At 38.9% G+C, this 14106-nt stretch overlaps 2 protein-coding genes across 11 annotated transcripts in view; one reads left to right on the plus strand and one right to left on the minus strand.

The window, feature by feature from the left end:
• SPC25 (SPC25 component of NDC80 kinetochore complex) lies at nucleotides 1-3328 on the minus strand. Its single transcript, XM_057423847.1, has 7 exons — nucleotides 3296-3328; nucleotides 2805-2959; nucleotides 2654-2719; nucleotides 1770-1910; nucleotides 1511-1609; nucleotides 1127-1225; nucleotides 1-154 (listed from the first exon to the last, which is right to left on the minus strand). The coding sequence occupies exons 2-7, from the start codon at nucleotides 2953-2955 to the stop codon at nucleotides 21-23; spliced, it is 690 nt and encodes a 229-aa protein (XP_057279830.1). The 5' UTR covers nucleotides 2956-2959; nucleotides 3296-3328; the 3' UTR covers nucleotides 1-20.
• Nucleotides 3329-3686: 358 nt separating this feature from the next.
• G6PC2 (glucose-6-phosphatase catalytic subunit 2) overlaps nucleotides 3687-14106 on the plus strand; it is a 31878-nt gene continuing 21458 nt past the window's right edge. For 6 of the 10 annotated variants that reach the window (XR_008974151.1, XR_008974152.1, XM_057423844.1 and 3 more), the window contains exons 1-4: nucleotides 8863-9386; nucleotides 9713-9822; nucleotides 12829-12940; nucleotides 13851-13966. Coding sequence is in view for 8 of the 10 variants with exons in the window: in XM_057423844.1 (XP_057279827.1) it covers nucleotides 9169-9386; nucleotides 9713-9822; nucleotides 12829-12940; nucleotides 13851-13966 (556 nt within the window). In the remaining 2 variants the exon portion in view is untranslated. The other 4 variants (XM_057423839.1, XM_057423840.1, XM_057423842.1 and 1 more) reach the window with 4 other exon arrangements.

Below are 14106 nucleotides of genomic sequence, written 5' to 3' on the forward strand. Positions count from 1 at the left end.
TAGAGAGGTATGTGCTTGTTTTATGTAGACTGTTTACAAGATAAAGCAACAAAAGCTTTTCTGATGTTGGCAACCATTACAGAAAAATTGTTAGTTTCTCTCACTTTGAGCTGGAGCTCTGCAATACAGTCCAGAGGAGGATTACAGGAAGTCACTAAAACAACATGAATTTCCAAAAGATTAGACTACTATAAAAAACTGTATTAGTGTTTTTCCAACCTATGAAATACAAAAGCAGTTTATTTTTGTATTTTTTTTGCTTCCTCATTAGCCCATTAAATCATTTTCTTTCGACAGACAAAGCCTCAAACACCACACAATTACTTTTTCCTAAGCCTCCCATCCAGTGCTGTGCTCCCGCTTGAATTGTTACAGCAATTCCCAGTAATCCATAGCCTGCTCAAAAATTGAAACACATTCCTTAACATCTCTGTTGCTCTGCAGGAAGGCAGATTGGAAACCTGTGTAGCCCAGCATGTGATAAACTTTTAACTTCATCACAGTTTAGACTTTAATTAATATAACCAGAAACCTATACAGTCCAGGGCACAGCAAAGCAACAGTAATATTTGTCTAGACACTACTCAGCACAGTGCTGAAATTACTGCTACTGTTACTCCTAACTGAAGTAAGATCCATGTTGCAAAAACAGCTTTAAGAGCTAAAAGGCCCCCTTACAGAGGGGGAATGGTGGATTTCAAGTTTTAATCTTTCTCCTACATCAAACAACTGTAAGGGCTCCCCTCCGCTAACAGGGAGCCAAGTTTCTCCTGCCTTCTAGACCAACTTGAACTATGCCTGTCAGCATAAACACTCACTTTAGCATTAAGGGAAGAAGCAACAGACTACAACTGACATCTGTTTCTCTGTGCATCTCTCTCCTGGCTTTGCTTGACATAGAATAAACAGTGACTCCCCAATTGGAGGGAAGTGAAGCAGTTGTATTTTCATACACATTAACAAGAGAAGCTACATTTTAAAAAAATATTACTATTGCCAAATTTATCACTCAAATTGGAAGATAAAGGCTACAACTAAATGGCACTTCATTCCCCTCCCACCCCCTCCCCCTTTTTTTTCCAAATAGGGGCATCAGAATCTGCTTAAATAATTAAAATTCACATACCTTCATAATCTCCTTGTTCATTTATGGAAAAGGTGCACACATATGGTTTGTCAGGATCTTTATGGTCAATATGTCTGAATATAAACTGTAATTGTTCATCTAAAGCAAATACAAACACCATTAACCTCTGCTGGAGAGTCACAATGATGACAAAAAAAAACATGATGTGAAGCTACAATTTCTATTAATATTCATAGAATACATATAAGTTAAGCAACCCGAGTCTCTCTGAAAGACAAATGCATTTTAACATACTGTATTTTGCCATTTGAGAGACAGTGGTAATACCTGGACTAAGACAACTCTTCAGTTGTCTAAGCTAGGATGTTCTTCACTGCACAATCCAACATTAACCATGTTGTCTCATTGCACATGGAAACTTACTGTGCGTTCTGCGTATCTCCAGTCCAAGCCTCTCTTCATAGAATGCTTTCAACTTGCATAGTTGTTCTTTTCTCTCTTCAATGCTTTTGGAATTAGAAGCTATTGGTAGAATTTTAAAAGCCACCGTGAATACCAAAGTAAATGTGAAACAAGCACATTAAAAAAATGTTTGTAACAGTAGAAAAACCTATCAAGAACAAAGTGTTGAAAACAATTCCTCCTCTAATCAAGAAAATGCATTCATCCTTTGCTTGCTTACTTTCCTTCTTCATCTGTTCCTTAAGCTCTTGGACACTGTCAGTCAAGTCCTTGTTTTGCTGCTTTTCTTGATTAAGCATAGATTTTATTTCTGTCAAGTGCCCTTCATTTTCTGATATGCTTTCACTCAACTGGAGCATCTCTGAAAGGAGGCAAGTTGATTAATTAGATCACTGATATTTAGTACTCAATTATGTAGTTTGAGATTACTTATTTGAATAAACCCCAGTTAAATGCATGCTACCTCAGATGAGGAGTGAAGTCACCATAATTATACTAAAAGCATCAAATAAAAGCTGAAAGTTACTCAGCAGAGAAGCTACTGAGTAGCAGGTTCCTCTGATACTTTAATTGGATGTAATTTGTTTCTGGTGCCAGCATTATACACATCTTCAAAGCACGAGGATTGTGGATCCTGTACACAGGCAAATTGACAGAAAGCGAGGAATAGGAACACTGATAGTAGAGTTCTGAGGTTTAACTACAGATTCAAAGAAGTTAGTCCTACATTGATAGACTGACTATATTCTATTACCAACATGGAAAAGGTGTAAAAAATCCTCACAGTATTTAACTTTACTAAGTAATTTAACTTGTTTTTCCTATTGCAGTCAACAAGTTCCAATACTTTGTTGTTTTAAGTATGTAGGCACCAAGACCAGTATACAGAAAACTTCTACTAGACCTTTATTTGCATCAGGAATGAAGTTTTCCAACAAATTGCTTTTGACTTGCAATTTACATCCTGTAAACCAAATGTTTGCTTTTAATTCTACTTTCATTCTGAAGTTGTTTCCTTCCTTTTAAAATGGGAAGTTAAGCATATTATTCAGCTGTGTTAATTTTAGAAATATTAGACACAATGAATCAAACACCATACAGTACCATTGCTATATTCCTGAATTTTATCAATCATCAGGTCCATTTCTTTCAGCTTCTTGGACCATTTCTCTGCAACAAAAAATTATTTCAGTTACCTGAAGAAGTATGATAATTTGAAAAAAGCAGAGGGAAGAGGAACATGGAGCCTTTTTACCTGAAAGTGCTTTTACGAACTCCCTGCATGAATCTCTTAGTGCTCGACTCTGAATGATTTGGTCACTCACAATGCTTTGTAATTCAGTGCAAAACTCTTCTATTTCTCTTTCGAAGAAAGCTATTTCATCTTCTCCCTTTACGTTGGCCATCGTGCTACAACAAACATGTCAGTGAGTAAATACAGTACCAGAACGCCCAAGCCAATCGCAGCAGGTTACAATTACAGGATAAAACTTCAGGGCTGGTTTTATCCCTTCAGGTTGTTAAGGCCTCTGCCCGTAGGTTGTTTTTGTTGTTACCGTTACAATAAGCACTTAACAGCGGGAGCAGCGTTTCTTCTGCTTCTCCACCAGCGATGTGTCAAGAGGAGGCAATTGTGTTCGGGATTGTCGCTGTACCAGCAGCCGCTCCCGGGGGCCGGCAGGGCCGCGCCGCGCCTCGCCTCCACAGGGGCGCTCCCACCCTTCGCTGTTCTCCCGCGGGGCTTACCGCCTTCTCTGTCCGACCGGCTGACAGCAGCAGCCGCCCCTGTGCTGCAGTACGGCGGTGCACTGCCGAGCCGAGCCCTGCCTGAGGACTGAGGCGGCACGGAAGGCGGAACACCAAGGCCGCCCTAACCATCAGCTTTTAAACCGCCAACATCTTCCCGCCTCCTCAATAGCTGCTTCCTAACTGGACACCACTTCTGCCCGCCTGGCAACAAGCGGGCTGCTGATTGGTTCAGTTTGCCCTTAGCTGAGGCCGGAGGCGCAAGGTGTGTTGGGAGTTGTTGGGGCGTTACTGAGGTAACGGTCCATCCTGGAGGGAGGCGGAGCTGCCATGACGGGTAGGGAGGGGTGGTGCAGCCATGGGGCCGGTTGGGGTGTGCCGTGGGGTCGGTGCTGGTGCTGCGAGGGCGAAGCAGCTGTAAATCGGCCACCTTTCCCTGGGAATTTACCTGTTTGGATTAAGACGTATTCTCAGGGACTGCTGAAGGGTGGCGGTTGTGCTGGCTGCCGCGGCGGGGAGCGAGGCCGGTCGATGGGGAAAGCCTGGTGCGGTTTGTGCGGTTTACGGTTCCGTACTGAACGAAGTCAGGCTTGAACTGGGGAGCAGGTTAGCTTCTTTACGTTCCTGTGAAGTTAGAACTTGTTTCCAACCTTACATTTATTCCCGGAACGTACTTCGAGTAACTTAGTTGTGAACGTAATGCATAAACAGAAATATAGCCTCATGACCTAAACTAGCACAGGTCATATGCTGCTTAAATCTTCCGTTAGGTCTGATTAGGGACGGTGTGTAATCAGAAACACTAGCGCCTAACCTTGCAGTAACTCTAGCCCAGACATTTGTTCTGATTTGTTTTTTTCCCCCTCAATTCCTGTTAGCAAGCCACAGGGTAGTCATGGATGTATGAAGTTTCCATAGTGATTTACCCTGGTTTTAGCGCTAAAAGCTTTGCTGGAGACACTGTAATTGTACCGTGTAACCCTTTTCTGCACGTGCCAGCTCTTCAGGGATGTCTTTGTAACCCAAGGGTACTCCGTTAAACTTCAGGTCCGGAGATGTACAAGGACAGCAGCAGAGTGACAATTAACCTGCAGTCGAGCTTAAGGGCAGGCTACTGCCAACCAGGATTTGTTGCTTTATTTTATTGCTACCTCAGAGTCCATATGGGGCTATTCCAGAGCTGGGGGAAGGGGTAACTGAGAAATACAGCTCAGGATTGGAGAGCTAGTGCAGCTTCAGTGGAAACTGCTAAGGGAACACAAAATTGAAGAGGTGCTGCTAATAAACAGGCTCAGCAGCTTCTTTGGGTAGGTTTCTGACCTCACTGGACTAAAGCTGGCATAAGGCTAATTTCAGGGATTAGAGAATGGCAATAAACAAAGCAGTGATGTTAAATGAAAAGGAACAAAACCAAAAAGATGCAGTGTTGCCCCTGTGGGTCCAGACTCCATTTCTGCTTGCAGTTTATGGAGCTTGAAGGATTGTTATTCACTGTTGGAACTCTAGGTTGCCTGTGATTTCTAAAAAGTCATAGTAACTAGAATTCCTTAGATGTGACTTTTCTGTGAACATGCCAGGATTGTATTCTGTGCGTTGTTTGTATCATTTATGCTTACGCATACAGACACACACAAATATAAGCAAGTATTAAGGTGTGGCAGTTACTGTATTGCAAACAGAAGATTTGTTAATTTCCTGTATTTGCATAGTGAACTTTATAGCAAGGGATGATGACAGTGTGGTAACTAGGAGGATTAGATTAAGATGGAAGAACCAAGAGAAGGTAGCTGTTTCAGGTTAGTATTTACTAAACCTCTACTGGCCAGTCCAACCCTGAAGAAGCCTGACCTTAACTACGGCCCCCTGGGTCCAGTGAGGAATGCTTGAGGGAATGAAATGTAGAAAAAGAGAAAGAAAGAGCTTCTTGAAAGGTTCTTTTCCTAAATCTAAAATTAAGATGTATCTTCTCAGTATTCCATTTGGAAAATAATCATATCTAAGAAAATAGCTGTCAGCTGTTGTATACAGTGTGCCTGTGAACTTACTAAATTGCTGCTTAATCCTTGTTGCTGCTCCAGTACCAGTGGAAACACTGATGTGGAAATTAATGTTATTGTTCAATTAACTAAGCATAATGTACCAGAAAGTTCGTCCTGGTACATAGGCCTCCATTAACAGTGTTTTAGAAAATGTTTGCTTTGATGGCTTTTCCTTCCCTTGCAAACATTTGCTTAATAACATCTGATACCTGTTATGTAATATTTGCTCTAATATGTAGGTGTAAAGCAGCAGTAAACAGTTTATCCTCCCTTCAGTGGATCATCAGCACGATTCTTGTTCCTACATTTTTATCAAGCATCTATAAAATTTTGGATAGTCTCTGGTTTTGTATGTCTTGGGAAACAAAATATATCAGGAAATACCAATTAATTAAAAACTTTTTATAATGAACAGGTAGTGTTTTAAAGGTTTTTGCTTTGCACTAATAATTTATTTGATTACGTGAAGGTCAAACCTTGGTTCTGTAATATCAAAACAAAGCTTTGATTTAGAAACTTAACAGCACGCACATTCTGACCATTTTGTACAGAGCACTATTTTTCCTCACAATTCAAAGTACTAAAATACAGCAGATAGTTTTATTTCATATATTATCCCAAGTAAGTTTGAAACACTAAGTGCATTACAGAAGCATTTTGCAATGCTTTTCATAAAAAAGGGAGGGAGGAAGCCTTTTGAGGGAGTATTTCTTTTTTTGTTAGTTTAAAGAAGTTATTTAATTCTTCAAGACATTTTGCCATCTTTGGTTATTAGAGCTAGGAAGGTCTTTAATGTTTCAGACTTGTAGGTTGTGAAATATCACAGGCAGGACAAGAGATGACTTGCTTGTCAGTTGCTGACAATCTCTTGGATGAAGCACAATCCGTTGTGCTTCCAGGCACAGTGAGAGCATCACCTGAACTCCTGCTCTCACAAAAACCTGTTTACCTGTTTCAAAAACTTCCTGCTTTCTGTTTGTAGATCTGGATTTGGTTGGGTTTTTTTAAACGTCTTTTATTAACGTGACTCCATGTCTTAACATGGATATAGGAGCTTTTGAAACAGAAATAACTTAGGAGAAAACTGGAGATTGTTTATGTTTGCTGTTAGTCTTCATTATGTCTAAGGTGCTTTCTATATAAGCAGAAAGATAATCATCAGCAAGATCTTTAAAAAGAAAATCAGTAGCAGGAGGCCTTTAGCATTTAAACTAGAAGAGGTTACTTCACTGCAACATTGCCAAGGCATACCTTCACAGGTTATATTAACAAAGTTTCTGGAGAACCAAAATGTGCCTGAGTGGCTCTGTCTAAAGAGTTTAGCCTGAGCAGCTGCAGCACTATCCCGGTGGATAACATAGGTGAGTGGATTTGTATTTATAAATAAAAAAAACATGCAAAAAGTTCCTGTGATGGTTCTGCACATCCTGTGTCAGTCAGTTTTTCTGATATTATTAACAATGGTGGCATTAAAGAGAGACTGTAAAGTGATCCATTTTATTACTTGGTAGGCTCTCCTGAGGAGATTAAATTGACTCTTGATGGAAACTTATTTATTGCAAAATATTTTCCCTAATGAAACAGTAGTTATTTAGACTTACAGTTGCTGTTTTAACTACATACTAGAAGATGACTTAGCCACCAACTGACTTGATATTTATACAAATTATTCTTTATAATCGAGACTGATAAACAGAAGAAAACCTCAGATTCTTCACATTTTTGCATACTAAGCCCAAACATGCACAAAAGAGTGATTTTTTTTTTTCTTTTTTAATTGTTGTTCTAAATCCTGTGTATCTTTAAAGGAGAAATACTTTTGCAGACAAAAAATGTGGCAAAAGGACGTTTTTTTTCTAGTAACATGGTATAAAAAGTTACTTGAGAGAGAGATGTTTCTAAACAAGTACATTCTTGGGAAAGAACTGGGAGAGAGAAAAATTCCATCAGTTTTATTTATATGACAGTTCCCTTGCTGGACGCCCTGCAGTGCTATAAGCTGTACAGATCTGGTTAGCAAGAAACAAACCTCCCCAAATATTTGCAGCTAAAAAGCTAGGAGAAACTGTTGAAATTTCCTGAAATTTTGGGGTTGGAAGGGTTTTCCTTGAAATCAGATGATACCAGTGGAAGTGAATAATTCAGTCAATGTATGCAAAAATGTTATAGCAGTTCTTCAGAAACAGTGCATATAATTTAAAATCACTTTTTAACTCTAAGGTTTTCTACCTGGCTCAATGCAGTGGGTAGCAGTAAACATATATAGGATTAAAATCTGCTAGAAAGTTTCTAAAACCAGACTATTAACAGCTAAAGTAAAAGCAAGTAGCTGAAGTAAATGTGAGATTGTGTCAGGAAGAAAGGTCTTCTAAGTCCATTTAATTGTCATGCCTTATTTGCTGAATCTGCTTAATGTTTCCATGTGACTTCCCTGACCACACATCATAAAGCTCAGTTAAGCTGCTAAGTCTCTCTTCAGCAAAACCAGTGAAGTAGTTTGTATCTTTGTCTCCACAGCTTGTATAGTTTAAATGCCATGCAGAAAGCAGTGCACATATACAGCTGCTTTTGTTTTTCTGATTTTAATTGTTGCAGATACATAGATAATCTTTAGTAAACGATATTAATATGTCTGAATATTAGAGCCTGATAAAGAACTGAAGTTTTCTTCTTGTTGCTCCAATGATATCAAATGATGGTATCGTCAGACTCTTGGTATCCATTTAATCTTATCTGGAAAAGAATTTTTCATGTAGCCGCCTCACAAACTAACATAAGCTTTTCTTATGCTACAGTTATTAGTACTAATATTGATAAATCTCATGTGCTAATATGTTATTTGCTGTATACTCTTAAAATCCTGCTATCTGGGAGAATCTCAGTTGCCCCTTGGCTGTTTGCCCTGGAGAACCTAAGTGTTTCACTCGTAAATGCTTCAGGGAAATACTCCTCATCATCTGCTCCCAGGCTTGCTCTGGTTTGCACAGCAGGTCAATTTCTGCCAGGCTGGGCAGCAAGAAGGGGGCCTGCAGGAGGTTGGGCTTCAGCTCCTTCTAGCAGAGGTGTGTATGACTGGCCTCGTGTAAGCAGCGTGCAAGAATGACAGTACTGAATAAGATGACTTGTAGACTAAGCTTCATCTGCGTTTTGCCTTGAATTAACGTGGCTTCTTGTATAATGGAAACAATTGTTTTTCAGTGCTTTGAGAATATTGCTGCTTTAAAAAATAATCTAGATCTCAACAGCATTGTTGATGTATGCCGGCTAGCTTTATTTTCCATGGCTGAAAATACGTTGTGCAAAGTATTAGTCACGGCATGGTAGCCAAATTCTATTTTGAAGTGAAATGTACAGCTTTGATGACAGTTCTGCAAAGACCAATTAATTGTGTATTCTTTCTATCCTTTATACAGGCAACACTTAACAAAGTATACACATCACTGATGTCCATCCTGCGGAGAAATGAACTGTGAGAAAATTCAAGCAAACATGTTCCAACTGTTCATAGAGAGGATTGCGTACGTTACACATTGTGTTTCCACAAAACTTTCCCCACAATTTGCTGCTGCTCAGCACATAGTTCACTTAGCTTTCTCCAATTACAATTTGCAAACAGAAAAGCTTTCCAGTGCTAACAGACTCGTGTACTTTCCTGGAGTTTGGGAGCCACGTGTTCCAGAACGGCTGGGTACACGGTGCTGATACAATATAAAGGCAACGTCAATCACCTGCTCTCATTTTTTAATAGCTCCCCTCCGTGGTTCTTATTCTCCATCACTAGAAACCTAAGTTTAAAGGAACTTTACTATTTCAAGTGCAGTTTAATCCATTAAGATGGATCTCCTTCATAGCAATGGCGTGCTTATCATTCAGCATTTACAGAGGGACTACAGGGCTTACCAGGATTTGCTTAATTTTATGTCACACGTTGGTGATCCCCGGAATATATTCTCAATTTATTTTCCTCTTTGGTTTCAGCTCAACCAAGTGGTTGGTACTAAAATGATATGGGTGGCAGTCATTGGTGATTGGTTCAACCTCATATTTAAATGGTAAGAAGTTGGATTTATTTTAAAATATGGTATTTTTAATGATGGTTAATATATGTGCCTCAAGCTTAGAAAACTTGCTTTGAATAATGTACTAGTAGACTTTGCCCTGTAATTGTAAAACAGGAATTCACAATGAAGATATTTAACATATGTTTGAAATGACATTTTGATAAGACAAGAACATCATATAGAACTATTACAGAATAATTTTGGCAATATAGTTCTTTGTATTCCTTGTAAGAGTATTTATCATGCTTTACTGAGGCCTTCTCACATACAAATATTTTTACTGTGTTTCTGCCTTTTTTTTTTTTTTTTTTGGTCAGGATTTTATTTGGCCATCGCCCATACTGGTGGGTGCAAGAAACAATGATTTATCCCAATCAGTCAAGCCCATGCCTTGAACAGTTTCCTATAACATGTGAAACTGGACCAGGTAAGAAATATTTGAGATTACATTGGCACATTTAATACAGGTAGTGGCTTTTTGGGGGAGAGGGTGTGACTTTTATAAATCTCGGAGCTCATGTCTAAAATAGCAGCAAAACACAGGGAAAGAAAAAGGAGTAAATAAAATGTGATAGGTTTGCTTTAAAAGTAAACCCTGCTAGCATGAACCAGCATATCAGAGAGGAATTGCAAAACCTGTGTCATGGGTTCAAAAAGAGTGAGTTGCCTGCTTTGAGAGATTATTTTTAGGAACAGTTGCAGTGCCAGTGACATCAGCTTGAGAAGAGAAATACCACGTTGTCTAAGAGTGTTCCAAAACAGACCAGGGGGCCATTGAGTTTGAGTTTGTGCACTATTGCAATGATTATTCAAACCATAAAGAGGTAGTAGGTGTTCAGAGTGAATAACAGTAGTGTCAACAATCAGTCATGTAATGTATCACAAGTGGAAATGGAACCCCTCTCCCCAGAACCAGACACTGGCACTAAATGGAGGACACACACTTATGTGTATAAATACGGGGTGGGGGGATTCTTAAAAAAAAATAATAATAAAAAAAAAATGCACCTTTTTGATGTATTTTCACTTTTTTAATCTCATTGTCTTCTCTGCGATATTGCTCAAGTTAAATGAGCTTGTGCAACCCTGCCTAATATGAAATAAGGTAAACTTGCTTGGAGCTATCTGACTGAATTTAATTTAATTCCTTTTACAAGAAAATATTGACTGTGGAAACGAATGTGCTGAATGCCTCGTGAGGGCCACTGCAAGCTTTTAAGGGAATTGCAGAGCTGTATTTTGGTAACAGTATCCTGCATTATATCCCATTGTAATACTGAACTAGAAGCTTAGGCCCTTGTACCAGGCAGGTTTCATAATGCCTGATCTGCAGTCTGTTTCAAGTGAATTTATTTGGGACCTAACCCAAAGTATTAAATTTCTTCAGATATTTTCAAAAGCCTTCAGAACTTAGCCCATTCAGAACCATGTAATTCCAAGCCCTGGCTAAGGAACCAGTGTGTTTCATTTTGATTCATTGAACCAGAAGGCCTTTTTTTCCCATTATTTTCTTTCTGAAGTAACAAGTCATTCCTGTTTCTGTCCAGTGGGTACAACTGTCATACTGATTCCTGATTTTCTTATAATGGCCACATTTTCTCCCACCTCCAGATTTGCCCTTGACCATCAACAATATCTCAGGCACCTTTCCCTCATTAACAGGAGGAGGTGCAGTCAGCACAGCTGTTAGGTGCACACAGTCACTGTCTGAGCCTACGCTGTACTTCACGCACTTTTAAAATGTGCAGTTTACATGAAAAGATTAGAGAAGCAGCCACAGGTGTGAGAAAGGCATATCCAAATGCTGCTAACCCCAAATTCTGTGGCTCAACAAAAGGCAAAGCTGAAGGAACTGTTTATATGACTACATGGCAAGCAATGTAGGACCTGAGTTTGATTTGTACCTCTGGAATGAGCTGAACCAAAAAAACAGAGCCATCTTTTCTCTGGTATTTGTAAGATTTTTGAGAACATAAACCTTAAACTGGAGTTGGTGCTGCTTCTAGTCAGTAATTTGCAGATGAGCTATGAAATGTTTTTCCTAGATTACATTTTCCTCGATGACAACAAAAAAGCTTTCCCAGTGCCAGTATACAACATTATGGTTTCCTTATCAGTGATGTTTGTTCCTTTGTGAGGTTTAGAAGTGTACATCTGTTCTGAAATGAACAATATAGTTGGTAGCTTGACTACTAAAGATACTGCCAAGCAGAGTACCAAAAATAAGTACAGGGAGCCAGGAATGGTTGTGCTTGTCCTCCCTAAACATTCCAGCTTTGCTGCTTCAATGAAATATTCTTTTGCTTTGCTAGCTACTACATAGTGCTGGATCGTAACACATTCTACAGCCAAAATAATTTCTTCTGCCCATGAAATAACCCTGTCCTTTTTACTTCTTCTTTGTCCCCACAGAAAGCCAAACTGTTGAAGTCTGGTATAGACAGATTCGAATGATCTGTTTTTTTTCTCCTTCCCTGGTAAACAGGAGAAAAGAAGTAATTTTAGGAATTGCTTCCCTTGCATCATGCCAGCATACTTTGTAATTTGGCGATTTCCGTGGTTGTAGGAACTTCTCTATGGCTTCGTATTGCTTCCAGCAAACTTAAAATTTGAGTCACTAGATTAAAACAAATTACACAAGTATTGTTATATCTAGACTAAAAAGAAATCACTATTGATCTGTATGACAGTGTGTTCCCTGTTATAGACTACTGTGAATACAGCCATTATTCCAGTATGTTACAGCATCATTTCACGTGCCAGTTCCACTAATAATGTTTCCAAGCTATTTGAGGTTGTACACTACCTTAAAATTTGTAAAATAAGTCCAAGTAAAGCATAAAGACACAGTTCTTCCATCACACTTTAGATACAGTTCTAAATTTATTACAAAACTACCTAAAATGTTAATTACTAATGAGACACAGATCATAATCTCAATTGCTAATGCCATGGTCATTGGCAAAGCAGACAAGAGGCAATTTGGAAGGCCCATCTAAAGTTGTACTGGTAATTTAGTTTAGAATGTTATAAAAACCTAAATCTCTGTTGCACCCCTGATTATGAGGTAGCCCATTCAAAACCTATCTCATCCAATCCTCATATGAAACTTCTCTCTTACAAGCCCTAAGAGACCCCTAGATGCTTTTTTTTAATGCACAATAACAATCCAAGGCTAAGTAAGAAAAATACTATGCTTTCCAGTCAAGACACCAGTATAAGATGGTTAAGCTGTTATCAATTTATTTCAGACAAATAATCTGGATTCCCTTTGGATGAGTCTTCTGAAAAATTAGCTTTTGAGAAGTAGTTGATATTCTTTAAGTCTTTGCCAGCCATTCTCTTTCTGAATCATGAGGTGCTTGAGGAACTGCCAGTAGACATTTTCTATATCACAAATGTTATGGAAATATTTCCTTTTTGTTTTCACTAGGAAGCCCATCCGGACATGCCATGGGATCTTCTTGTGTCTGGTATGTAATGGTCACTGCAGCACTTAGCTACACAGTTAGATGGAAAGATAAATCAGCAGTTAGCCTTCACAGGTCAGTGTCTCTGCTATTCTCACTCATGCAGATGTTTCTTTATGCTTATGCTCTGGTTTTAATGGACTTACGTTAACCAAATACTCAAAGTCTGCTCTGTCCAGCTTGTAAAAAACCAACCAACCAACCAACCAACCACACACACACACACACACACAAAAAAAAAAAAAAGAAACAACCACCACCAAGAAAAGAAACCACCACAAAAAACCAAACCAACCCTTTATTATGGTCTGCTTCAGCTGAAGAAAAAGAATATTAAGAGGATTTATCCATTTGTATAGCTTGATGTTTATTAACTTACAGTCACAGCATAAAATTTCTCAATTAGCTCCTAGTAAAGGTTGTGTCATCGGTGTTGAAAATTTTGAATTCTGTTGTCTTTATGTGTTGGATCTTTTGGTTAATACATAAATTTACTGTTTTGATGGATGCTGCCTTGGCCCATTTTAAAGCAAATGTGCAAAAAGCTGGCAAAGGTCAGTGCAGCATCTTGTTCAACCCTGTGGGGAATTCTTATAACTTCTTTGATGGCTGTTCTTTCCAAGGTTGTTCCCATGTGATGTGAATTTTGCCATCAAATAATTGGACTTTTGCATTTAGATATGACTTCATGATAAGAAATATGTTCAAGGTACTAGTGCTAATTTAACTTACCATTGATGACTTTTATCGCTAAAACCATGGTGGTGTCTTGGAACTAAAACTACTGGGGTGTGTTCCTGCAGCCATACATGTGGCTGCAAGAGCAAACACTCTTGGTAATGTTTTAGTACCAGCTTCTGGTTTTTAGTCACCTGATCGTAAACTTTTCTACTTGTCACCCTCTGCTTGGTAAAAATATGAGCCTGACAGAAAGGAGCCTGGTGTAAATTAGTAGGTGAAATCTTGTCTTATTTTTCCCTTTTAGACTGACATGGTCATTCCTCTGGAGTATTTTTTGGATTATACAGATCAGTGTGTGCATCTCAAGAGTATTCATAGCAACGCATTTCCCTCATCAAGTTGTTATTGGAGTATTTGCTGGTAATGCTGCTACGTTTTTCTTTTCAATGTGTATGCAAAATCTGAGAAAAATGAAGTATGAAAGATGGCAAGAGCTTTTTAGTAGTGCTCCTTAGCTTGCAGCTCTACTGGTGCTCTTCTCTCTCCAGAAGGATGTGAAG

This window comes from Pezoporus wallicus, unplaced genomic scaffold (assembly GCF_028554395.1).
Source record: "Pezoporus wallicus isolate ANWC-B61680 ecotype Strahan unplaced genomic scaffold, APGP_CSIRO_Pwel_v1 contig_1181, whole genome shotgun sequence".
NCBI classification, from domain to species: Eukaryota; Metazoa; Chordata; class Aves; order Psittaciformes; family Psittacidae; genus Pezoporus; species Pezoporus wallicus.